The sequence below is a fragment of the Eriocheir sinensis genome, chromosome 28 (genome assembly GCF_024679095.1).
Source record: "Eriocheir sinensis breed Jianghai 21 chromosome 28, ASM2467909v1, whole genome shotgun sequence".
In the NCBI taxonomy this organism is placed as follows: domain Eukaryota; kingdom Metazoa; phylum Arthropoda; class Malacostraca; order Decapoda; family Varunidae; genus Eriocheir; species Eriocheir sinensis.
Genome location: NC_066536.1, coordinates 5315217 through 5342921, shown reverse-complemented (window position 1 = coordinate 5342921; position 27705 = coordinate 5315217). Strand labels below are relative to the sequence as shown.

The window sequence follows — 27705 nt, the reverse complement described above, 5'->3', positions numbered from 1 at the left end:
CGCCTAGGCTGGGAAAATACGCTGAGACATGATTGGTTTCGTGGGAAATTTTAGAAGTGAGGAACCCGCGGCTTATAATTTATCCCGGCCTTACTGCACGCTCCGCCCCACTTCCTCCTTCCCTCTCCTCTATTCCCGTCCCTTCTCTCCACCAGGAAAAAAAGGTTCTAACTGTAAATCGTAATTTCTTATTGGAGGGATGGCGGCGGCGGAGAAGGGACGGCCGTGGTGTGCACCGGGCACGTTGTGGGCACAGCAGTGGTGGGAGTCCCTCGTCCCTTACCTGTTGGCGGCCACGCTGGGGAGGTGGCCGGGCGAAAGTGATTATGCTTCGAAATATTATACGTCTTACTCCATGTTTTTGTCCTCCTTTTTTTCTCCTACCTACATATTTCCAGTGAAGGCGAGGAATCGAGTGTACTGCCCGTTGGTGTGAGCTCTGCTGCCGAGAATTCAAATGACGACCAGGTGAAAGTTGTCGTGGAGCTCGATTCCTTGAATGTGAGGCCTTCCTTCTACTACCACCACTACAACTACTACTACTACTACTACTACTACTACTACGGTACTACTACTACTAGACATTATTATTATTATTATTATTATTATTATTATTATTATTATTATTTTATAACAGTAGCCTTCTGTTTGAAATAATCATAATAATATTGATATTAATAGTAATAATAATAATAATGTTATCCAATATTAAAAAGATAAATAGTAAATATTTTTATTATTACCTCCACCACCACCACCGCTATTACCGCCATTGTTGTTTACATTCTGCCGTCATGATGATCGTGTTCACCACCACAACCACCACCACCACCCTCACCGTCGTCGCCAGCACCAAGGTCCCACCATTCAAGATTCGCCCCGTGGCCCCCCTACCCTCCGCCCCGCCTCACACCTGTCCCCGCCCTCACGCCCCGCTTCCCCGCGCCCCGTCTTTACAGAACGCGCTTTTTTGCCTTGTCTCCCCTCGACAGGTGCGAGAAGGGATCACAATTATGCCGCGCGCATCCAGGTCATGACGTCATTCGGATGTAAACATGGCGCACTTGGTGTTGGTTAGGCCCGTTGGGTGTTGGAGATTGACGAGGGACACAGGTGAGCTCCGCTTCCCGTCAGACCCGGTGGCGGGAGACCTTTGCGTCCCTGTGACTCCAGATCGGAACTCGTCGCTGCTCCTGCTACAGAAATCTATAGTTCAGTGAATGGGGCGAGCGGGTTCTGAGAAGCAGGGTGTCCCGCGCATGGGTCGGGAGGGTCGTGAGGGGCGCAGCGGGGCGTGCACCTGCAGCAACGAGCAGGTGGCTTTGGAGCTTGATATTGTGCGAGGGTATGAAGCAGCGGCACATCACTTCAGTGGTGTGCGGGTGGGGTAGTGTGTGGGTAGGCGGTGGCTGAGTGGTTAGAGTGCGGGCCCCGCATTCACCGCGTGATGGACGACGCGGGTTCGAATCCACTGCTACAACCTGGTATTTTTCAGTCACCGCCGAGTGGCTTAAGACTACCCACATGCTGTCCTGAAGACCAGCCAAGTCGTCCAAGTAAATTGCCTGCGCCGTGACGGGCTGGGGCCGACAACCATCCAGGCCCCTCAAGAAAGCCTACCGGCGCGATAGGCTGGCACGTAAAAAAAAAAAAAAAAAAGATGACGGGATACTGTGGTGTTGCGCGGGCGAGGCTGAGACTGTGAAGATCGGTGAGGGGAGATAAGGGATCCTCATCACTGCCTTCACGAGCAGCGCTGGGGCGAGGAGGTCAGCGAGTGTTACTTCCTAGAAGCGGGTGGCTGTGTGGGCCCCAGGAGGCGGGGCAGGGTGGATGCAGCTGCCGTGCCAGACTGTGCCCAGAGTTAGCGCAATAACCATATATATATATATATATATATATATATATATATATATATATATATATATATATAGATATATATATATATATATATATTGAAAAATAATGCATTCTTCCCGATAACTAACATTCTGAAAACTTGCGCCACATCCTGCGAGTGAGCGGTGATGAGGCGGCGGGGGAAGACGGGCAGCAGGGCAGTTGCGCGTCACTGGTATAAACAAAGCCCAAGGCTCACTAGTGGCAATGATGGCAACGTACCTTAATATTTACAGCTCTGCGATGGTCTGGCAAGTCCGCCCCTGCTGAGAGTGGCCCAACATCATGCATTGTGAGCTGCTTTATTCTGGCAAGCCCAGTTGAAGGCAAACGTCTTTTGCAGAGGCTAGAGACGAAACTATCCCAGGCTTCACCTGCACCTCTGGAGGCTGCGGATGAGTCAGCGAAAAGTAAAAACAAGTCTGGTGGCAGCTCTTAATTCCCCGGCGGCCACTGCGGCGGCCGCGAGGCCCGGCGGGGGAAGCGGCTGTGTTGCGTCAGTCAAGTAACGGGCGCCGCGGCTGGCAGGCGCTGCTTCAATCATTGACTTTCCAGTAACCTTGATGCTATTGTCATTATGTATGAGTGTGTAGTGTTAACATTTGTGTTAGTGTGTTAATGCCATGTTATTGGGACAGCCTGCTGGGTGCATGAGGGGCGTTTTGTGAGGACACTCGCCAGGCAAGACGTGGCTAGCCTGTCCTCGGAGCGCCCCAGAGTACGTCCCAGCGTCAAAGCGTCACCTCGTGTCGGCGTGTAGTCCTCGCAGGCCACGAAGGCTCCACGCTGATTGTATCGCGCTGTCATGATCATTTTCGGGGTCTGGCTTTGGTCGCGGCCACACGTAGGGGAGGCGTGTTGTTGGTCATGACTCAGGTTTTTTTATTCGTTCCATCTTTGTCGTTTTGACGGTAAAGTGACTGCGGTGAAGTGTGGCAGAGCCCAGCTGTCCGCCACTCCCCTTCCTGCAGGGTGCATCATTTATTACTGGTGCACGCTACGCGGTGTGTTATTTCTGTGTTGGCTGACGATTTATATCGCCCAGTGTTTTGGTCGTGCTGCCGGCGGGTCGCGCCGTCCCCGCGACCATCGTGTCGGCTCTTTTGGCCTCGGACGAGCCATTGTGGCGAATTCTGGTGCAAACGTCAAGGCGTATGAGTAATGGGTCTTTGTGGACTCTCGCTGCACCACCATCACCACCACCACCGCCGCCGCTGCCGCCACCCTCAACTTCTCAAGCTGCTAAGAAAAAAAAAGAAGAAAAAAAAGTAAAGACCGAGGAAAATCGTCCACACGCCTTTCATTATCATGTATAAATTTGCCGTGTTTTATGTCGGCCATTAGTAGGGGTGTGGACCCGAGAGCGGGTTCTTAGGGACGCTGCAGGTGGCATGACTGGCATACTTGCTCTTCCTACTCAGCATTCCGCGCTCCCGTGCCATAGCTGACCTCGCGGGCTGACGCAGCGCTGACCACTTGGAATCCCAAACTCCTCGTTGACATGACGTGGGCCAGCGGCTGATGGGGCGGCGCTGACGGTGGTGTGTCTGGCGGCAGTAAAGCGGCTCCATAAACACGTGTGGGAAGGCAGGCGGCGCGGCCCTACACTAATAAGCTTGCGAGGCACTAATGCACCAGGCGGCCAGCGGCCAGGCAAAGGCAGGCCCTAAGAATACTCTGACATGAACGTGTGGAGCCCGTGGCGTGGACTTACTGCATGTTTAGCACTGACACACACACACACACACACACACACTCAAATACAAACACACACTGAAAGGACTGTTGGAGGTGGTGCGAAAGCAAGTGTGAGTTTGAGCTGTAATATTGAAGTAGCTGAAGAAACGACAAAGAACTGCACCTCATCTCTTCTTGGGTCTTGTTCTTCACTCAGAAATTCAGAAAAAATCATATTTATTTATTTATTTATTTCAGCATTTCATTGTAGCTAGCGATAGCGATGGCAGGTGATAGCGATATATATATTTGTTTCTCTTGGAATTGCTCTTTTCTTTTCTTTTTCTTTTTTCTTTTTACTTTCTGAATGAAAAGCTCTACGACAAGGGTTACTTTTACCAGCATAGAGGATCCGTTTCTGCAACAATGAATATGAAAAGCATCTTCCTCTCTCCACTAAAAGTTCGAGTTACTTCTTTGGAAAGAGAAAGAAACACTGCGGGGCGGGAGAGGCAGACGTCCGCGAAGGTGCAGAAGCTGTGCAATATAACATGAAGCAACATGAATCTTTTGGCGTACTCTTTTATTACTGCTGAAGAGTAATGTTTATTGCGCAGCTCACAGGGGAAAACAATAGAGCTCTCCACCCTGCAATGTTATGTGTTCGAAATTGTTATTATAGTCTGTTCGAATCAAATACAATCGTAGATGTTTTTGGCCTCCCGTTTTCGAGATTCATTGATATTTTTTTTAGTTTTTATTTATTTATGCTTTATTCTGATCCCTTCATAAAGTATCTGCAAGCATACAACAGCAGCACCAACAAGTCTAACCTCTCGCTAATATATAGTTCTGCCTCGGAGTGGGAAAAACGTCCACATGAAAAAATATCCAAAACAGATCGTTACCGTATGGACGCGTGTCATCAGGGGGTCAGGAAAAAAAGGATGCGACAAACCTTTACAAATAAGTGTCGAGTGAAAGCCGGGAATGAGAGTGAAGGTAAACAAGGCCACGTGGTCCGGGCCGTAACCTCTCTGTTGACACTTGCTTAGTGGGCGCCTTCGTCACGTGTGTGTGTGTGTGTGTGTGTGTGTGTGGGGACGGCGCTGCCCATGCCCTCCCTCAGGCCCTGGGGGGATATTGACCCTGAGTTCAGCTGCGTGTTATTCTAGGAACTCACCGGATGGGGGAGCGTGGGCGGGTGATGCAAGGAGGGACAAGGAACGTGGGCGGGAAGTGAAGGGAGGGAGAGAGGCAAGAAATCTCGTCAGACAGGTAACGATTCAGTACGGAAAATGGTTTCACCTGGATTGCCCGGGAATTCCCCTCGGCGACCCCAAGCCTACATCCGTGCAGGTAAAGGCCTTCACCTGCGCCGTTGCCCGTCACTCCGCCAGGTCCTTGCTCACGTGTGCTATACTTGGCTCACTCGTTGGCGGCGTTAGACCTATCCCATTGTCTTGCTCATGTATGTTACTTTTTCCTTTACTTACTTTCACAATCCTTCAATACTTTTCATTCAAATCACATACCGATATTAACACAACATCCATTCTCTCAGCCTTGACCTCCAGCCCTCGACTCAGCTACGTTTTGCGTGGTCATGTAACCTTTTACTTTTCCTTTCTTTACCTCCTTCCATTCCCCGATCCCTTCATTATCATTAATTGTAACACCAGCATTCCCTGTATTCATATAATTTGACCTACTAAAGTTTCAAGCGTATGATTTAGCACTATGATCCGAGTCTTCAGCCAAGCCACTTATTGATGACGTAGCACTCGCAGGTTGTGGCACTCTGACCCTTCTTGCTAATTATGTGACGCCATGCCTCTTGGTGGCTTTTCAGTGAATCTTTCGCCAACGTTAGGCTAATCAGTTCTTTCCGTAATGATTCCGCACAGAGACCTGTCATTCTGTCATGGGCAGGTATTCTCACCCTTTGTTCAGTGCACACCTCATTAACGCATAGAAAACAAAGAAATGAACGAACCATTATCAACCCAGCTTAGAATTAAAGGGCAGATTGTGATTAATGGATGGTGAGGGGAGATGGTGAATAACTGGTTCTAAGGGGCGGCCATGTGTAGACCGACTGGCTTCTTGTGGTCTCCTTGCATCCTTGTGGACCCTGTCGTCCTGTTGCCCACGGATCTGACGCTGGAATAATCCCAAGGTTCTCTGCCGTGACCTTTGCCCTCCCACCTTTTTGACGCTGTTGCTTGGTGAGAGAGAGAGAGAGAGAGAGAGAGAGAGAGAAACAAATTACTGAGTGACTTGTCCGCCTCGAAGATCACTAAGGAAATGGAGGAGGTGGTGGTGAAGACGTGCCCGAGGGTGGAGGTCAGTGTGGCGACAGGTGGAGGTCAGGCGGGTAACGAGGCAGGTAGGTAAGTGGGTGAAGGGAGGGAGGGAAAGAGGGAGGAAAAGAAAGAACGCATGAACACCAAGTGGATGTTTATCGTTCGTGCTTCTTCAGCCTTCCTCAGACCCTCCCCCCCCTCCTCCTCCTCCTCCTCCTCCTCCTCCTCACTAACTGCATCCTCCTCCCTCGCACACCCTCACACTCCATCTCCTTCCTTTCACTACCAGTACATGCATCCCTCTCCCTCTCTCTTACCATCTCCATCCTCCTTCCCCTCACAATCTCTCCCTCACCCATTCCCTCTCCTCACTTTCTTCACACCCTTCTCCTCTCACTAACTGCATCTTCCTCCCTCACACACCCTCACACTCCATCTTCTTCCTTTCACAAGTATATTTATCACTCTCGCTCTCTCTTACCATCTGCATCCCCCTTCCTCACTATCTCTCCCTCACCCCTTCCCTCTCCTCACTATCTGCACACCTTCCTCCTTCTCTCACTAACTGCATCTTCCCTCACACTCCACTTCCTCCATCCTTTCACCTTCCACCTTCATCACTCTCCCTCTCTCTCAGTACCATCTGCATCCTCCTTCCTCACCCAATCTCTCCCTCACTAACTGCATCTTCCGCCCTCACACACCCTCACACTCCATCTTCTTCCTTTCACAAGTATATTTATCACTCTCGCTCTCTCTTACCATCTGCATCCCCCTTCCTCACTCTCTCTCCCTCACCCCTTCCCTCTCCTCCCCATAAAACACTCATGGAAGGAAGCAAAATATACATAGACGAGAGAAGGAATAGTTTAGAGGAAAATTATTATAGCTGACGTGTTGAGAGAGAGAGAGAGAGAGAGAGAGAGAGAGAGAGAGAGAGAGAGGAATACGAAAAAAAGTCTTGCCTTAATGGTCACGTGATCGATCCTGAAAGCAAGTGACTGTTTACAGGGCCATTACGTCGTTAGGTCGTCGGTGAACGCTGAACTATAATAACCATGAGGAACAACGGTACATGGGAAGTGAGTGCTCCCCTACCTTAGCCTACTTTGTCTTTATATTATTACGTCGTTACGGTAGCCATGAACGCAGGAGGAGGAATAGCACGACGAGATAACTGTCCTCATTTTTACCTGCTGTTTTATTTTATTTTTATTTTAGAGTAGGTAAGCAGGGACCTCAAAGACAAAAGAATCAGAAGTAGAAAAGATACAGAGGAGCCCAGCATTCCTTCCTTCCTTCCTTTCTTTCTTTCTTTCTCTCTTTCTTTCTTTTTTTCTTTCTTCATTAATCACTCAGTTCATTCAATCATTTATGTCCTCTAGTAATGTGCTCTTAATAACTGACCTTAACCATTTGCCTTGAGCCCCAGTGCACAAGTAATCCTCCATAGCCCTATAGTGTACTTCTTTCTGTATTACTCACTCTTTCGCTTTTCCATTCATTATTATACGCCCTGCTCACTCCTTTTCAACTCCCTTCAGTAACACGTACCTTGCTGTTTTAACTATTCCTGGGTTCCCTTATTCACTCCTTTTCAACTCCCTTCAGTAACACGTACCTTGCTGTTTTAACTATTCCTGGGTTCCCTTATTCACTTCTTTTCAACTCCCTTCAGTAACACGTACCTTGCTCTTTTGACTATTCCTGCCTTCCCTTTCACTCCTTCCCAACTCCCTTTCACTATCACGTGCGTATCAAACTTTTCCTTAATTTCTTTATTTCCTACTCTCTCCCAACTTCCTTCACTATTACGTCCTGAACTATTTATATCTTTACTCCCCTTTCACTCCTTCCTATAACTCCCTTTCATTTCCACGTACTATCAAACTTTTCCTTCCTTGCCCTACTTCCCACCCACTCCTTCCCTACTCCCGTCAGTATCACGTTACTACCTAACTAACATAACCTTCATTTTCTTCGTGTAACTTGTCCCATCACAGTTTCGAATTTCTGATCCAGTACTTCTCGGTCCTTGCTGCCTACTATAGCGCTCGGATATTATTCATTGATTCGTCCATCCCTTCTCTTCCCCTCCGTGCACGTCTCGGCGCGGGCAGGGGAGGCAGCGGGTACTCCATGTGTGGGGACCGGGGATAATAATTATTGTGGTGGGGCGGGAAGACTGAGGTTAGTATTATCAAACGCTGCCACCTGACACATCAACTCTTTCCAAAGGCCGAAAAGAAAGGATTAATCTGGTTCTAATGGCTTTTTATAGACTCATGGTACAGAAGAAGGGTCAAACTACCAGTAGGGCCATAAAAGTACCCCTGGAAATGCCCACAACTCCTGCGAAAGCCTTGTTAAATGTGTGTGTTTGGGTCCCGAAGTGAGGGCTGATTTTGCGGTTGCTCTTACTTCGAAGCGGCATGAAGGGAGGGGGATAGGGCGGTTTCATAGGTTAGGATGTTCGAAAGGAGGGAGAGGGAGGAGAAAAGAAGAACTACAAGTGCTCGGGGCTAAGGAAAGGGGGGAGGGACGAGGCAAGAAATGAACTAATGCTCACTCCAAGGTTCACTCCACATCCGCAAGTCGTGACTCGTAAACGTGTCTGCTGAGGGCTGCCGAAGCTGTCGTGTCTGATTTATATGGAGCGGAATAGCAGGGTGGAGGAATAATCTCATCAAGCAGAATAGATTTCCATTCATTACAGCAGCAGGAAGGCCGGCGGGTGTACGTCTGTCTGTCTGGCTGCTGGTCTGGTCTTGGGGCTCGAAGGCTTGCATCATCCCCCCTCCCCCCATCACGGCAAGGCGACACTTTGGCCACGGATTATGTGTAGCTTATCCGGGTCAAAACTTGTGTAACTGATGCAAGAAAGATGACTATGACAGGTTGAAAGTTTCTATTTATTCAGTCTATTTTTACCGAAGTGATTATGATTAGTTTATCCGGGTAATTAGTGGCTGGTGAAAGAGAAACAGCTGTGACGGGTTTTACGTTTTCATTTAATTATTCATTTTTAGTAAAGTGATTGATAAATTTAGGTCAGGTAGCCTAATGAGTGACTGATAGAAGAAAGAAACTAACGGGTGAGGATATTAATGATTGAGTTCGTTACATTATTTCAAGCTTGATTTTTTTTTAACGATATGTATTTGCTTTCGTATATATTAAGTAGGTAAAGTTAGACTTGCTGAGTATATCAAATAGGAATGGGAATTAGGGCGATAGTCTCATTACTCTTATTCATTCCTCGTTAAGCGACATTATTTCGATTTTAATTTTTTCAGCAGTTATTTATTTATTTTGCTGATATATTCTGATTTTTCTCTTTACGTTTTTGTTTACTGTTAAGTGTAAGATTAGTCACAAACCATCCAACGTTGAAGGAAAGTAGGTAACTCAGGCGACTTCATAAATATTTCCTTTTGTCTTTTGGTTGAGGCGGGAGTGAGGGAGGGAAGCAGCGTGAAAAGGTTAGCGCCGGAAGCTGCTCCAGGTGATGCATTAAACACAGTATCGGGGACTCGTGCTGCAGCTGCTGCGAGACCAAACATCTCTTACGTGTCTAACAAAAGATGTATGATATGATTTTTTTTTGCTGTTGTTGCCAGTTCTTAATATCTTCCCATTTGTATCTTAACTATGGACAGAATTTGGTTTCGACAATGCATATGTTACCTTTTCATTTACAAGAATCTCGAGGCAAAATTTTCTGTCGGCAGTGCATGTCTTCCCACTCACAAGAATCTAACTATAAGCAAAACTTTATCTCGGCGGTGCATAATATCTTCCCACTCACGAAGATCTTCAACTATAGGCAAAACTTTATGTCGCTGGTGAATAATATCTCCTCCCACTCACGAAGGTCTTTAAAACTCTTCTCAGTATTTTATGATGGGCTTCTCACACATTTCACGCTTGGTTTTATGCGTGTATTGACTTCCATATTGCCAATACACATGCAACATCTACATACAAAAGAAGTCATCAGAGTTTAACGCTAAAGGAATATTTGCCGTCTGACCTCTCTTCCCGTACACAACAAATCCTCCACACTCTCAAAGGAAGGCTAAGGAGGCGATATTCTACGACTGGCTTCTTCCCATTCATTCCGCTCTGGTCTTATTGCACGCATGGCTGCCCAACGCCTTGCCTCAATGACTCACGGGTTCATTGTGTGGCAGGGCGTCTCGTGAGGCTGCACCGAGCGTTGTCCTTCCAGTGACGGACGCTTTGTGAGGCTCCTGCTGGACACGTAAGAGAGGCGTGACAAGCAGAAACCTCGGTGCAAAGAGTCTCCTTACTTCAGTCTTATCTTCACGCCCTCCTGTCATTCATCCTCTCTTTGGTGCCCTTTGCGTATCCTCAGGCCCATATCCTAAAACATTTCAGGGCTTACACACACAGATATGATAAGGTTCTGGTAGAGATTGTGTCGGTTTTATGATCCTAGTGATAGTATGACAAGGCTTCTGCACACCGTTGCCAAATTGTCGTACTCAGAGCATAGTATTTACCGGTTTCTGACGCCTAACTATTGCCAAGAAACATCAGGATCTAACTCTTTTAACGATAACTATAAATGAGTTTCGGTATTGGAGCCCAGAAGATAGTTTTGGGGTAGGAAGTCGGGAAATATAAGCGGCTGAGTACGACAATCTGGCAACGTTGCTTCTGCACCATAAGAACCCGACTAATCTCCTTTATGGCTTTTGGAAATATTTGTTGTTGGAACCGAAAGCGTCTGCAAACACTGGCTCTGGTCACGCAACAAAGGCGTGGTAGACATAAGAGTCGCTGGAAAGAGTCTCCTTACCTCAGTCTAGTCTTCACGCCGCAAAGAATCTCCTTACCTCAGTCTGGTCTTCACGCCGTCCGGTCTTTCATCCTTTCTGGCGTGTTCTTCATATAGTCCTGTGCCGCAAGCCTCGACTCCTCTTAAATGGTTCTCTACCTCTTACTTGTCCTTGCTGTACATCCATCTCCGTCCGTTGAATATCACGGACCGATACTGACACCATATTCCCTCCATTCACATAAGTTTATCCCAGCACTGTTTGTTATGTATGCTCTAGTTAACATACTACATGGTCTTTGCTGTCAGTCCACCTGCATGTTCGGTTTTGGCTGAGGAGAACGTGTTGAGGGCAGTGCTTAGCGTTGTTTGATGTTGCGTTGTCATGCAGAGATCATCATTATAGTATAGCACACACACACACACACACACACACACACACACACACACACACAAATATAGAGGTTTGGAATAGACTAAGTGAGGATGTAGTATCGGCGAGGAGTGTGCAAAGCTTTAAGGAAAAGTTGGATAAATGTAGATACGGAGACGGGACCACACGAGCGTAAAGCCCAGGCCCTGTAAAACTACAACTAGGTAAATACACACACACACACACACACACACACACACACACACACACACACACACCAGCACACACTCCTCACTCATGCTTGGTTGACCATTTCCCAAGTAGAAAAATGAAGGAAAGAAAATGTTCAAGAGAGTTAGTTCCTGGCGTAGTGTGGACTTGGCGGTGTTTGTTGTGGTCATTATGGTGGATCGCCCCCCTCACCCCTCACTCCCATCACCGCTGCAGTGACACGCCCTCCCTCCCCCCCCCCACCCCCCAACGCCTAGCACACCCTGGATATGATGGGTTCTCTTTGTAGGAGCAGCGTATTGCAGACTTTTGTTTTGTTTATGTACTTTGGCGTGGCTACTCTTTATGCAAACCACAGTCATGGTGGATTTTTTACACTGAATTTATATACTTTAACGAAATTTTACTCTATCTTTTTATGTCTCTTTACTTGTTTATTTTTTCATTTATATATATTTTTTCTTGTATAGTGTTAAGACGTGCTAACACCCGAGCAGACCAATGACTCCTGTGCTCCCTTTCCTCCTTCAGTAAATGTTGTGCTTCCTTCCCTCCGTTACCCTCGCGTCCGGCCACCACCCAAACGGCAAGGCGACACACATTTCTTCCCCGCACACGTTGGTCGCGCCTCGGGCCAGGGTGTGCCTCGGTACGCTGGGACCTCGATGCATTTGCTCGCTCGTGTGTCAACTTAAACGATGCAGACCCAGTCGCCTTATCAAACAACAGCATTCCGCACACTTCACGACCAGGAGTTTGCGGGGGTCGTAACAATGCAGAACACACACATGCATGCACACACAAAAAGAGAAGTGTACGGTGCACTTCATTAAGTAAACGACGTTGTGGCGGCTTCCTGCCCTCCGTGACCCTTGACTCGCCGCTCCCGACTCTGAAGGCTACGTGGCACACACACACACACACACACACACACACACACACACACACACACACACACACACACGCACACACCATTCATAATTATATTACTGTTATGTTGCTTTTCCCTTCAACTTCTTGATGCAACATATGTTTGATTATTGCATCCGATTTCATTCTATTTTCTCTTTTACCTGTTTGCCTTGAACACCATATCTTTTTTTTTTTTTTTTTTTTTGCATTCACAACTTAGCTTTGAAGTGTATTTGTTTTTATTTTGTATATTTTTAGTTTTGCTCCTCTTCAAGGCACTACAGTAAACTAGTTTTGTATGTTTTTTTTCGTTTCTTTAACCATCCGACAGTTTAAACATTATTCTATTTTTCAACTTAGAGGAACCGTTTTATTTATTTTACTTCCCTCCTCCCTGTGACTTCTTACTATTCCTAACGGTCGCCTCCTTCCAAATGTGTGTTATTCATGTAAGAGCCACGTGCCTGCTGCCCCCACTAATGCCCCCCCTGTCTGCAGGTGCGTCAGGCCCCCTTCACCCCTTCCCCGTCCAATGCCAGGGATTTCAGGGCTCAGGACGGAAGTTGATCAGCCCTGGGGAGGTCAGTGTCGCCAGATGTTGTAGGGCTGTAGTGGGCGTAGTAGGATGCAGTGGGCTGTGTGTCTGGGCAGTAGTGGACCGGAATGATGGGGAGGCTGCACGGGTCGTCTGTGGGGAAACTGGGCCGTAGCGGACTAGGGAGGCCGTAGTGAATGTTACACGGCAGTAAAGATTGTTGGCAGTATGCAGGTATCATTGGAAGCTTAGTAGTTGATGAACCTTACCGGTTAAATTAATTAATCTTACCTGTTAGAAGTGGGCGAGTTGGGGAAGGTGGGCGAGCGTTCTGACAGACTATAACATGAACACTGATGCTCATGAGTTCTTCACCTGAGGTTCTCCGCTCACCCGTTGCTCATTCCTCACGCCAGCCAAAAATGTTCCCCTAGCTGCCAACATTGTTTGTGGCCACGGCATGCTAACTGCTTGAACAGTCTTGGCTGGCAGACGAAACAGGCAGCGGGCGTGTGGACGACTGACCAGCATGATACTTGTTACCTTCCACCCATGAGACCCGTCGCGCATGGCTTCTCCATTCCTCCTGCCAGCCAGAATGTTTACACTGGTTTGTTTCCATGTTGATTGCCAACGATAAAGTGCTTGCTGTCAGACATTTCTTTGGCCCGCGTGACTCCTCCTTTAAGTAAATTTAACGTGGTGCGTCGTGAGGAAACTGTGATTCATCCTCCTGCACCGTAAGAAAGTTGCTGATGCCTTTGAGGGACGATGTGGGGAAGGCTATAGTTGTCTGGTCGTAAGGGGTCGTAGTGGTGGCGGAGGCGGTCGACTGTAAGTGTTGTGGTTGATTGTATGTCGGCCGTCACTGGGGAGACAGTGGTTCGTAGACCTTGGGTGCCTGTAGCATTATTGTACATTGTTTGCTGGCTTTGGTACACACGTAGACTGTACAAGAGCGTAGGGAGGCTGTGTAGGTTGACTGTAGCATTGCTGTAAATTGTTTGCTGGCTTTGGTAGACTGCAAGAGGAGAGAGTATTTATAGGGAGGTTGTGCGTGTGTGTATTCAAGGTGCAGTGGATGCTTATGGTTATGATGACAATACCAAATCACATGAAGACGCAAATGCTGGAGTGAATGTGAGGGTTGAGAGGTGACTCATAGTGACCAGTAGTAACCGGTCGAGGGAGGCGCTCGTTCGTAGCCCGTCTCCGTGAGCCTTATAAACAATTACTATGTGGAGGGTTAGTGGGTCATAGCTACTGGTTGGTAGGCTACTCATACTACCATCGAACGAACGTGGTAAACTGTTGCAGGACCTTTGTGGCTGGCCGGTAGGATTGGGAGGAGTAGGAGGAGGAGGACCGCAAGTGGCCGTGGGTGACACAGTGTTTGGCTGGATTATCGCGCTGTTGTTTGTGGTTTTCTCTCTCCTCAAGTTATATAATCAACGTCAGAGAGGCAGGCGCGTGTGTGTGTGTGTGTGTGTGTGTGTGTGTGTGTCAGGAAGTAGGGTATACCAACACAGGCACGCACACAACCACACATGAATTAGGACACGGGGAGATATTAACACAATTGCCCAGTTTACCTGCACGCAAAGGTGTGTGTATGTGTGTGTGTTGGTCAGGAGGGGAAAGAGTGAGAGGGAAGGGAGGGAGGGACGCCGGGTGCCAGAGAGCGTTCGAAGAGCAGCTTGTGGCCTGGACTTGCACTCACACTGCCTCTTGAATCGCTTGTAGCTTTTGGCGGAAGAAGCAGCGGGTGTCAAACAAAAGAAGGTTTAAGGACAGAAATGCTCGTCTCGGTTATATGAAAGGAAAAGGAAAAGAGGTGAGAGAGGAAGATCATGAGCAAAGGGGTGAAGGTGCATTAGGAAGAGGATAATATGAGAAAGAAGGAGAGGTGAACGACGGCGACAAAGCAGCAGTGTGTCGCCGGTGTGGTTGTGTAATAACAAAACACAGGTCGCAACCCCCCCCCCCCCCGCACCTCCCCCTCCCGTATCACTTGCTTTCGTGCCAGGGGGTCGTAAGTGAAGGTGTTGGAATTTGTGGATCCACTACTGACGGCGAGGAGCGGAAGGTGTGTGTGTGTGTGTGTGTGTGTGTGTGTGTGTGTGTGTGTGTTGGGGAGAAGATGGGGAGGGAACGGCCAGACCCAGATGATGGTTAGACGTAATTTTTTTTGTGTGTGTGTGTGTGTGTGTGTGTGTGTGTGTGCAGACGGGCGGGCGCGCGCTGTGAATGGAGACGGCAGGTAGGCAGTGCGTGCAGGTGCCAGTGATTGAGTGGCACCGAATCACTGCTCGCCGCACGAGATTGTATGTTTTGCCTGCGGGGAAATGATGTATTCCCTACCTTACCTCAGCCTGTGTGTGTGTGTGTGTGTGTTACCGTAGTGGCACAGGTAAAGCAGGAGAGGCGAGGGCTCCGTGTATCCAGCGGTGCCGGGCTTGGACAGGTGAGGGCGAGCTACCTGCCTCCCCGCCTCGCCCACACCTCGCTGCCGGGCGCACAAAGCCGCCTCAGATGATGGCGTTCTGCTGCCGCTCGCCTTTGTCCGCTGTGACGATAATATTGATTCCTGTTATTTTCTTTTTATCTTTTATCATCATCCGTTATCAGATACGCGTTTTGAAGGTCCTTTGATAGGGATGAATTAAATGTTTCCGATAAAGAAAATCGTTTGAGTGGGATGTAAATACACACCAGGTGTTGATTTACATCATCGACCATCCCGTTCCGCTCCCGCTGTCCCTCACCCACCCCTGCTGCTGCTGCTGCTACTACAACTGCTACTGCTACCAGTACTACTACTACCACTACTACTACTACCACTACTACTACTACTACTACTACTACTACTACTACTACTACTACTACTACTACTACTACCACTACTACTACTACCACTACTACTACTACCACTACTACTACTGCCACTAAGTCTGCACAGATTACCATCAATACTGGAAGCCTCTTTCTCCTGCTGGTGATCCTCCCAAGACACACACACACCCCGCCACCTCCCTCCTACTCATGGTGCCCTGCGCTAACTCTTAATTCATTACTGCTCAACTTACCAACACGACACAGCCGTCACCGCCTGTTGTGTTGAGCCAAAACTTGTGCTGCCTCCCTTCTAGCAACACAATAAGAGATAATTACTTCTGCTGTTACTACTACTGCTACTACTATGACAACGCCTACGATGACGACGGCTAATGCTACCTCCACCATCAGCAACAACAAAACTTCTTTCCACTCCTCTTCCTCTTCTTTGTCCTCCTCTTTTTCCTTCTCTTCCTCATCCTCATCCCTCTTTTCCACCGTCGCTTCCTCCTACCTCTTGTGTATTTCCTCTTTTTCCTAGTCCTTACCCTACTCATGCTTCTACTCCTCTTTCTCCTCTTTCTCTCTATCTTGCATACGGCCCCAGGTCCACACAGCCCCCTCGCAGCCCCTTCCCAGCCCACAGCATCACCTAACCTTCCTTCGTCGTGAACCGGTCAGGGGCAGACACCGGGGCCTCCAGCGGGGCCTTGAGTCAGGGTGCCAAGAGGGGCCTCCCTACTATTTTTGGCCCTGGTGGCACTCCTTGTTACCTTCCTCTCTCTCTCTCTCTCTCTCTCTCTCTCTCTCTCTCTCTCTCTCTCTCTCTCTCCTTGTGTGTGAGGAGTGCCAGTGCCAAGCTAAGCCGTTGTGCGCGGTGCCAAGGCTTGTGGGTATGTGCGTGTTGGCGGCCCTTGCTTGCCTCTCCCCTGTCGTTGTTTGTTGAGGTTTGGTGTGTGTGTTGTTTTATAGACTGTACTGCTGCTCATTCATCTGCTTCTCATCGTATTTGTTGGTGCAGTAACCTGGATAAATATACGTGGAACTTTTTTTTCCTTCTCTCTCTCTTTCTCTTCCCTCTATTTGTATATCAGCACGTGTTCGCTTCTTGGTGGTTTCGTTACCGTCGGTCAGTGTTTGCTTTGATTAGGTGGAATATTGTTATGCCACCGAAATCATGCTCCGTAGGTCTCAGTGTCACGTGCATGTATATATGGAATGAGGAGTTTTGTTCTAAGCTTCGTAAACAAAAAGTCTGGGGATAAATATATATGATTCTGATTCACACGACCCCCACCTCACGCAACCCACCCTCTCTTTGTCTCTCTATCTACTTAAAAAAAAATGTATGAAGATGTAGACGATAAAGCAGTCCACACCAACAGATGGAATGCTTTGTCAACTGAAATTGTCTGTTAAGTAGTGTGATGAAAATGAGGTAAAAGACGAGGAGAGACGAGCGTAAGTTTTAATCCGGTGGACATAAAGATAAGTCCAAACAAACAAGCATGAATCAACCACCACCGCCACCACCACCACCACCACCGGAGCTCAGGGTTAAAGCGGCGCCCTGTCCTGCCAAGGGTTTCCTGCTGTGACGAGGAAGTTAGTTGTCTTGTCCTGGCGCGGCGCTGCTGGCCTGGTGGTGACTCGAGATGGAGGGGGGGAACACCAAGGCACCCGTCCGCGCCTTCCCACGCCCTCGCCCGCACCCACGGCCACACGGAGGATCACTTTGGCGTGTCGCGAGGACGGGTGTACGGCTGAGTGGCCCCGCCTGTCTATTTTCAACATAAGGGTCAGGAGACGGTGCCATCCGCGAGGCGAGGAGTCCGGGGCTGAAGGTCGGCGTGCGTGGGGCGTCACTTTGGCCCTTGCGACGCGCGGTGTTAGGGTGGTTTTGGCGGGGCGCGGCGGCACGTGGTGGACGCCCCTTTGCCGCCCCGAAAGGTATGCCCGGCGTGCACCAGGACATAGTCGGCGTGCGTGGCATTCTCCCTCCCTCACGGTGCCTCAGGTAGCGGGCCCTCCTCCCCTTCCTCCTCCTCCTCCTCTTCCTCCTTACCTTCTGACTCTCCGGCTCTTCCTTAGGGTGATAGTATTTCAGTTTCTCCCTCACTGCCCCAGCTGACACCCCTCCACGCCGCCACCACCACCACCACCACAACCCTCTCTACACACCACCACCACCACCACCTACACCAGCCAAACCAAAGCCACCACCACCACCACCACCACCCTTAGACAAATAGCAAAAAACAAAGAAAAAAAAAGGTTACTGCCGCTGTTATTACTCTTTACGAGCCAACCAAAGCCCGCCCGTCCATTCCTGCCGCCGTCCAGAAGTGACAATGTACCGTCCCTTTTTTTATATTTTTTCATTAACCCCCCCCCCTCTCCCCCCTTTTTTTTTTTGTGTGTGTGTGTGTTTGTTGCATGTTAGTCTTGGTGTACGTGCCTGTCCTTGTAACTTATGAGCGGCTTGCAGTCACCAACAACTACGTCCTCCTTTGTATGGTCACCGCCGGAACTCCCTGACTGACTGGCTATGGTGAGGCGGGTGGGAGGGGGCTGGGAGTTCGGGCGTGAAGGTGCATAGAGCGAGGAGAGTTTGTGTTGTGTTGTGTTGCTCATGCAGGCGCCGACGTGACCTCCTGACAGACCCTCCCTAAAAAGTGCCTCGATTACCATGTGTGTGTGTGTGTGTGTGTGTGTGTGTGTGTGTGTGTGTGGCGGTGTTTGTGATGATGCTGGCGATGGTGAGATAACTTCCTTCTTTATCTCTGGTATTTCCTTGTGGGGATTCTGATGATGATAGTGATAAGAATCATTTTTGCTGTTCCTCGCGTCTCTATATTAGTGGTGGTGATGATGACGATGATGGGTTTCCCTTGTTGCTGGCGTCCCCTCGGAGTGGCGGTGATGTCAGTCATGATTATGCGCCCGAGATGTGGAGGACTGGAGTTGTGTATAATGTCCTCACTGTAGCTCACTGCCAACATCATCATCATCATCATCTTCATGAGTATATAATATCACCAGCTGGCTTTTTTGTATTTTATTTATTTTTGCCTTTGATCTGCCTCCTTTACTCCAGAAAAAGTAGAAGAAAAAAACCCTGCAACAATAACAACAACATCAGTGGCGATACCACCACATCCACTGTCAACAACAACTGCGACAACCACATCAACGACAAAAACAACAACGATTGCAGCATCACATTTAAATCTTTGGCAAGCTTACACTCGTTCTATACATTACCCTCTCGTGTATTTACCCTGCCTCCCTTGCGTGTGTGTGTGTGTGTGTGTGTGTGTGTGTGTGTGTGTGTGTGTGCGCGCCAGGTGGACGGGGCACTGAGAGCCTCGCGAGTGCCAGACAGTTTCACAGATTTCCTTTCCGTGCCTCGCGAGACAAGCTCCGCCGCAAGCATCCCCTCCTCACAGTGCCAAGGGTAACAGAGGAGCAGGCAGGAGCACGCACAAGGGCATGGGCGAGGGCAAGGCAGCAGAGGATACGCATGCAGGCCCCTGGGGTATGACAAGGGTACAGGAGCTACTGGTAGAGGCGCAGAGATATACGAGCAAGGCGGCAGAGGATACGTGTGCAGGCCCCAGGGGTATAGCAAGGGTAGGGATTACAGAGGAGAAGGTAGGGGGGCAAGCAAGGATAAGGGGAGGGGGGCATAGGACACGTGCAGGACCCTGGTGTTCAGCATGGGAGGGCCTGCGGCGGGGTGGCGGTGTCCCTGCTGTGTCTGACTCTCGTGTTACCCCCGGCCGGCTGTTGTGGCTCACTGCTGTTTGTCTTTGGGCTGAGTTGCATGTGTTGCCAGTCACCTACTACCCCCTTCTCTCTCTCTCTCTCTCTCTCTCTCTCTCTCTCTCTCTCTCTCTCTCTCTCTCTCTCTCTCTCTCGTAGCCTTGGTTTTGCTGGCTGGCTGTGTTGTTTGTTTGTCTGCCGTTAGTTTGTATTTAGAGGTGTGTGTGTGTGTGTGTGTGTGTGTGTGTGTGTGTGTGGTGATGCAGGTGGGTGATAATGGTGGTTGGTGGTGGTGTGTACTGACGGTGGCGTGGTGATTGTAGTGGTGATGGTTGCTGTGTATTTGTTGTTAGTACTACGAGATTGTAATGTTGGTGTTGATAACTGAAGCTGCAGTGGATTGTAGCAACTGGAGCAGAAATTATAGTGGTGTTGTGATAATAATGGTGGTTGACGGACATATTGATGTAGTGGCGGCGACTGAGGCGGGGATCTTCATAGTGGTGGTGCTGGCGGTGTTGATGCTGCCAGTTATCGATGGTGGTGGAGGTAATGATGGGTGGCGATGTTGGTGGAGGAGGCAGCGACGGTGTAGTGGTGATGATGATGATGATGATGGTGGTGGTGGTGGTGGTGGTATTGTTGTGGTGATAGCTGCAGTAGTGGTGGTAATGGTGGTGAGGGTATCGATAGTGTTGATGGTGGTCGTTGTAGTGATGGTGATGATGGTGGTGGTAGTGGCAGTTGTTGTTGTTGTTGTTGTTGGTGGTGGTGGTAGTGGCAGTGTTGTTGTTGTTGGTGGTGGTGGTGGTTGTGGTGGTGGTAGTGGCAGTGTTGTTGTTGTTGGTGGTGGTGGTGGTGGTGTCTCTTACCGTCCTTGCAGCCCGCCCTTTCCTCCCTCATCTAGCACTATATTTTAGCCTCGCGCCCCCTCTCTCTACCTTGGCATCCATCCACACACAGACACACACACACACACACGTGCCGGCCTTCTCTTTACTTCCTTCCTACGACTTAATAAACTGATGTATCAAGACACGTGTGGAAATACATCTAATCACTCATCCGTAATTTTACCATCTTAGATTTACTCATTGCAAGAACACATTTTGACTTCTGTTATCTCCAATTTTTTTTTTTTTTTTTTTTTTTTTTTTACAGCAAAGGAGACAGCTCAAGGGCACAAAAAAGTAAACATTAATAAAAAAAAGCCCGCTACTCGCTGCTCCTAAAAAGAATCCAAAGAGGTGGCCGAAAGATAGGTCAGTTTCTTTGTCTCATCTACCTTAAAAGCAAAAACAAATACTCGGACACCCCATTTCAACTTACCTGTATTACTTACTTTCATTAAATCACTGTCTATTTACCATGCTTTGTTTACTCTTTAGAAACCACACATTTTGGCGTCTATATCCCCCTTTTTCCTTGTTTACCTATTGATTTGTGTTTCATCTATCTTAAAACAAACAGATAGCCTAATACCTCATCTCAGCTTACCTCACTTCACCTCACCTCACCACATCTCAGCTTTTCTCACCTCATCTCAGCTTTTCTCATCTCACCTCACCTGGATGGATGCTGGATGTCCGCGGCCCAGCTTCTGAGTGGCACCTGAGCGGCTCAATTAGCGGCTGCCTTGGCGGTCGGTTATCTGAACGAAGCATCCCCTCCCCGCGCGTCTGATTGCTCCTGTGGTCTGATTGCACGGCGCTCCGATTGTCGCTAACTTGATTGCACGGGAAGTGTGGCGGCGAGCGAGGCTTCTGAGGGAGCGATTCGATAGTACGTTAGGTAGATAGGAAGGCAGATAGGCAGGTAGGTAACTTAGTAATAGCTGTTCGAGTAGTAGTAACAGTAGTAGAAGTAGTAGTAGTGGTAGTAAAGGTTATATTGTGTACCGTTGAGAAATTAGTTGGGAAATTCTTGCACGGATAAGTGTGTGTTTGTGTGTGTGTGTGTGTGTGGATGTATGCGTGTCTGTATGTGCGTTAGGCCTTGTGTGCGCGCGCGTGTGTGTGTGTACGTACGTGAGAGTGACGCTGCATTAATACAAGGGACTTACGTAACCGATGGGTGAAGGGAGAGTGTGAGAGAGGAGGGGAGTGGAGTGGAGTGTGTAAGGGAGGGGGGAGAACAGAGAGAGCTGGTGAAGGTTGAAGAACTTTTATTACCACTTCTCGTCGGGGAAAAGTGTCTAGACCCATTAATTCACGGCGGATTGTTAAGTAACGTGAACCTGGTGTTGTTAGTGAGGACGTGTCGTAGCGGTGGACCTGGGAGAGAGAGAGAGAGAGAGAGAGAGAGAGAGAGAGAGAGAGAGAGAGAGAGAGAGAGAGAGATCAAGGAAGAGTGGAGGCAGAGAGACGTTCATTTTTGGGAGGTCGTCGAGGAGAAAGAGAGAAGGCGTGAGTCATGGATGATTCACCACCACCATCACCACCACCTCCATTCTTCCCTGTGGTGGTGGTGGTGGCGGTGGAAGGTGCGAAAAGCGGCACCCGCGCGCTCCACACTGCCTGGGGGAGGAAAACTAAGTCACGATAAACGACTTTCACAACGGAGATCTTAGCTAAGTTCAAAAACAACAACAACAACAACAACAACAACCAAGGTGCTGATGATGGTTGTGGTGATGACGATGATAATACGCTGTAAGGTGTTTAATGATATCGCCTGAAGTAGTATAGTAGTGGTCGAGAGATAGTTAGTTAATTAGTTGGTGAAGACAGAAGCTGAGGTAGAGATAATTAGTTAAAGTAGAAGTGTGTGTGTGTGTGTGTATGGAGCCTTAACCACCACCCCCGTCCCATCACCACCACTACCGCCGCCGCCAACACCACGCATACGGCTTCCCTTCCCATCTCCTTCCCACCCCTTCACCTGTTCATGAGTGTGACGTCGAGGCCCCTCAGGTGAACTCGCATTCTGGCTCACCTTGACTCGTTTTACCTGGTTCATAAATAGCGGGGCGACTACTACCGTGTGTGTGTGTGTGTGTGTGTGTGTGTGTGTGTGTGTGTGTGTGTAGGGACTAGGGAGCAGGTCTTGAAGGATGTATGATTGAGGGGGGGACAAAACAGGACCCGTTGGTGGACAGGATAGGGCATGGTAGGGTAGGGTAGGGTAAGGTAAGCAGGGATGGGGAGCTCAGTTTCATATCAAGGAAGAAGGGACAGCAGGAGGGAGGGAGGAAGGAGAATCTGATAGCTCGAAGGGCAGCCACCAACACCCTGGGCGCTCTCTTCCTCGGCCGTAGGGAGAGACTTAAAAAAATAAAATAAAAACACCGTCGGGGAAAGTGTAGAAGGGAGTCGACCTCGTGATGGAGTGGCGGTGTTGTTGTGGTGGTGGTGACTGGCGTAATCGTGGTAGATGTGATGATGATGGCGGTGGTGTTAGTCCATGGTGGCGGTGATAAACCCTGTGTGTGTGTGTGTGTGTGTGTGTGTGTGTGTGTGTGTGTGTGTGTGATGCTTTATGTGCCAGTGGTGCAGTGGTTCTCAAACTTTCTGACATTGTATTCCTGTTCATTTACAATTATTTCATTTTAATGCATTTTTTGATAAGAGATAAAATTATTATTTATCAATTTACTGAATTTTACTCTAAAGTATTTTGTGTGTGGGTAATACTCCAGTTTGAGAACCACTGCAGTGGTGGAAGTCGTGGTGATTAATTGTTCTTGGTATAGTCGTGGTGGTGATGGCGGTGATGGTTGTGATGATGACGAAGCTTGGTGTGTGTGTAAGATGTTTTATGTGGTGGTGATAGTGGTGGTGGTGGTGATGGGTGTAGTAATTGTGGTAGATATGGTGATGGTGGTGTTGGTGACGGTGGTAGTGGTGGTGATGATGGGTGTAGTAATTGAGGTAGATATGGTGATGGTGGTGTTGGTGACGGCGGTGGTGGTGGTTGGGTAAATTTAGCCGTCATGAAGAAGGATGGGGCGTAAGGGAGGGAAGAAAGGGTGACTGGGAGGGCGGGAGGGAGGGAGCGAGAGAGGGCCGTGAGGGTAGTAAGTTGAGGAGGACAATTGAGGTTGGTGGAGTTGTAAAGTTGTGACTCAAGTTATATAGTTCCTTGTTGTGTGGAGGGAGGAGGAGGAGGAGGAGGTAACGGGAGTAGCAACGATGGAGGAAAGGACCTTCACGAGGGGAGAGAGCGAGGGGAAGAGGGGACGCAGGATCTCGAGGGACAGGGGAAGGGTAAAGAGGAGAAAGGAGGGGAAGGGGGAGGGGGAGGTGAGTTTAACCATGGCGCCACCCCCCTCAGGGCACCTCCAACCGCATGATCCTCGCCAGACACTGCGGTCACCCCTCCCCCCCCTGCCCTCACCCCAGGACCTGCCTTTCCCCTCACCTCCTGTCATATCTTCATCATCTCTCCGTCTGCGTCCCTTCATCTTGCCCTCTGTGTGTGTGTGTGTGTGTGTGTGTGTGTGTGTGTGTGTGTGTGTGTGTGTGTGTGTGTGTGTGTGTGCGCGCAGGTGAGGAGGAGGGGGAAGTTGATCTACCTGTCTACGGGACCCGCCAGGTAGGACTGGTGTCGTAAAAACAACTTTAATTAACCTTTAGTCACTACTTGTGTACCTGGAAGAGGCCGTGACGGGAAGGTGTGGGGAGGGAGAGAAGAGGGAAAGGGAAGGCAGGAAGGGCAGCAGCGTTTTGTATCATGGCTTTCGTGTGAAGTAGAACTGGATGGAGGAAGACGTGGAGTGTGGCTGAAGGAGGAGGAGGAGGAGGAGGAGGGGCGTAAGGCTGTGTGACTTGTGGCTGGGATAAAGAAGGAAGAGAAGAGGAGAGAGGAGAGGCGGTAAAGAGAAGCAGAGCAGACAGGTTCAGTCGTGGATGGCTGGCTAAGTAGGAGTACTTGAGGTGGAGAGTGTGGGTGGGGAGGGGTCCTGAAGGTGAAGGTGGCTCTTGGAAGTGGATGGGCTTGTGTGTGGGTGTGTGGGTGGGTGGTAGTGAGTCAGGGTGAGTGGGCAGGAAGGAGTGAGAGAGCATGGGTGTTGGGTAGAGTAGGTGAGGCCCGTGTGAGTGGCTGAGTGGGTGGGTGACGGGATGGGAGTGAGTCAGGCCGAGAGTCATTCTTCTGGGAGCTGCAACATTACCACAACCTCCTCCAGGACCTCCCCTTGCTACATCTCCCCTGCAGCTGCCTCCTCCCTCCTCCTCCTCCTCCTCCTTCTTTTCCTACTCTTCTTCTTTTACTTCATCTACTTATTTTATTAGGTACTAATTATTATTTATCATGCTGCCTCCCTCCACCTCCTCCACCTCCTCCTCCTCTTCCTCCTCCTCCTCCTCCTCATTCTCCTCCTCCTCCTTCTTCTTTTCCTACTTTCCTTCTCCTCTTCTACTTAATATGCATCATGCTGCCTCCCTCCACCTCCTCCTCCTCTTCCTCCTCCTCCTCCTCCTCCTCCTCCTCCTCCTCATTCTCTTCCTCCTCCTTCTTCTTTTCCTACTTTCCTTCTCCTCTTCTACTTAATATGCATCATGCTGCCTCCCTCCTCTTCCTCCTCCTCCTCCTCCTCCTCCTCCTCTTCCTTCTTTTTGTACTCTCTATATCCTCTTACTTCATCTACTTTTTTTTATTTCTACTTATTATGCATCATGCTTCCTCCCTCCTCCTCTTCCTCTTCCTCCTCCTTTTCTACTTTTCTTCTCTTACTTTATCTACTTTTCTTATGTCTACTTATTATTCAGCAAGTTGCCTCCTCTTCCTCCTCCTCCTTTTCTCACTTTCCATCTCCTCCTTCTTCATCTACTTCTACTTAATATTCATCAAGCTGCATCCCCCTCCTCCTCCTCCTCCTCCTCTTACTTTTCCTCTCGTCTTACTTCATCTACCTCTTTTACCTCTACTTATTTTTATTCATCTAGTTGTTGCTGTCCTACTTTTTTCCTCCTCCTCCTCTTCCTCCTCCTTTTCCTACTCTCCTTCTCCACATACTTCATTTTTTCATTTATTTTTGTTGTTTTACTCTTACTTATTTTTGTTCCTGTTCTTTTACTTCTTGCACTACCTCCTCCTCCTCCTCCTCCTCCTGCAGCGAGTTCATAAAGGGAGACGTCGCGATGATAATGTTTAGCGATAAAAGTGGAGAGAGAGAGGAATGAGTAATTGGTTCGGACGAAGACAAAGGAATTTCTGGAGAGACAAAGAAAGGAAGAGACGGAGAGGAGAGGGAGGAGGGGGAGGAAGAGGAAGGAGAGGGAAGTGTGTTGAGAGTAAAAGATCACATCCCTCCTCCTCCTCCTCCTCCTCTGTCTCTCTTCTTTCCTCCTCCTCCTCCTCCTCCTCCTCCTCTTCCTCTTCCCTTCCTCCTTTCCATCTACTGAGTCATATGATAATAAGTCTTTCCCGGCAATTCTCAACCCTCCTCTTCTTCCTCTTGCTCCTCCTCCTCCTCCTCCTCCTCCTCCTCCTCCTCTTCCTCCTCCTTAAAAGTGAACCAGACTCGAGGTGAAAAGTCATGTCAAATGCACACACCATGAGAGAGAGAGAGAGAGAGAGAGAGAGAGAGAGAGAGAGAGAGAGAGAGAGAGAGAGAGAGAGAAGCAGTTACGTCCCTCCCTCCTCCCCCTTAATTTCGTCTCCCTCTGTAATGGCCAACTTTCCTCCCCTGCCTTCTTACCTCCCCTCCTCCTCCTCCTCCTCCCCCTCACCCTCCCAAGTGTCATTTACCTAAGTATTCAATTATCACCTCTGTGCGAGTCTCTCTCTCTCTCTCTCTCTCTCTCTCTCGTATCATGCCACCACATTGACGTAATTGCATATTGATAGTTGTATAATCTCTAGCGTGGGTGTGGGGGTCTGTACGTACGTTTGTATGTATCTGCGTGCGACACCAAATTATTACATCACTATATTTGTCCCGAGGTACACCCACCCTTCTGTTTTTTTTTTTTTTTTTTTTTTTATAGGAAAGGAAGCGGCTCAAAGGCAAAAAAAAATAAAAAAAAATCAGTAAAAAGTCCGCTAATCACTGCCCCTGTAGAAAAAAAAGAGTAGAGTGGCCAAAAGAGAGGTGTCTGGAGGTGTATAGTAGAAATAGTAACAGTAGTAGTAGTAGTGGTGGTTGTTGTTGTTATCGTCGTTGTTATAGCGGAGCAGGCAGCAGCATCATGGCCTGAATATAGGTTCAAGGTCAGACAGGAGGCGAATGCATCTTCATAATAATCATATATCACATGTCGGTTCGTCTGGTGTGTGTGTGTGTGTGTGTGTGTGTGTGTGTGTGTGTGTGTGTGTGTAAGAGAAAAAAGAGAAGAGTGGACATCAGCGTCACATATACAGCACAGGTAGGAAGAGGAAGAAGGAGTAGCTGTATGACCGAGAGGTGTTTGATCTGCGAGGCTTGGCAGGTGAGGGAGGGCAGGTGATGTCACAAGGGTCCAGGTGAGGGAGCTGAGCAACAGACGCCAGCCTCATCCCTCTGGACCAGGGTCGGCGGCGGCGGCGAAGAGTGTGACTGGAGAGGCTTTGGGAGAGGCTGGGCTTGGGAGGGCGGCGGCGGGGGAGGAGGAGCCGGAGAAGAGGACTCAACAGGTGGAGGAGCACGTGGCGGCCGGGGAGGAGGAGGAGAGGGGGGAGAGAGAGAGAGTGAGGGAGAGGAAGAGGGAGGACGGAAAGCCTGGTCCTCCTCCTCCTCCGCTGAGCCTCTGTTGCTATGGTGATGGCCTGGTCCACGCCGCATGCCTGCCTCGCCGCCCCTGCCTCCCCTGCCTCCCGTCACGCCTATTTCATTCCCGCCGTGTCCTTGCCTTCCTGCCGTGCTGCTTCACTGCTCTCGCTCAGGCACCCCCTCGCCGCCACGGACCGCGCCTCCACCCTCCTCTGCATCACCAGCATCACTTCTCTCCTGTAACCCGTCGGTGCCTTCACTCAGCCCTCACGTCCCTTTAAACTACCCCAGTAACATTAACCTGACAACCTGCCCTCAGCCTACCTAAACCTCCGCATGTTAAACAACCACTTCCACTACAACATCAGATAGTTCACAGTACATAAGAACATAAGAACATAAGTAGTCATAAGTTCACAGCAGTAGCATCCTTTTCTCTCCCTCTGCCCTGAACCTACCTAAACCTCCTCATGCCTTGGCCTTGGAAAATAGTAATGTTGGGTTCGATACGTTTAAGAATATGGACCTGATCCCTCTCCTCCCTTTAAACTTCCCCAATCCATTAGTTTGTCAACCAACCTCACCACCTGGCCTAAGTCTTCCGATGCGTTTAAGAATATGGACCTCACTCATCTCTCTCCTCCCTTTAAACTTCCCCAATCCATTAGTTCGTCAACCAACCTCACCACCTGCCCTAAGTCTTCCTATTCCTTCTCTTGCTAAACAACTACAAGAACA

The 27705-nt window shown here is 49.1% G+C and overlaps 1 protein-coding gene across 2 annotated transcripts in view; it reads left to right on the top strand.

The window, feature by feature from the left end:
- The window catches only part of LOC127004408 (transcriptional enhancer factor TEF-1-like), a 136858-nt gene that overhangs the window by 10882 nt on the left and 98271 nt on the right, over positions 1–27705 (top strand). The window contains exon 2 of one of the 2 annotated variants that reach the window (XM_050872068.1): positions 12701–12783. The exons of the other annotated variant lie outside the window; for it this stretch is intronic. Coding sequence (XP_050728025.1) covers positions 12735–12783 — 49 coding nt within the window. The 5' untranslated portion in view covers positions 12701–12734. The remainder of the gene's footprint in view (positions 1–12700; positions 12784–27705) is intronic. 2 annotated transcript variants of the gene reach the window in all.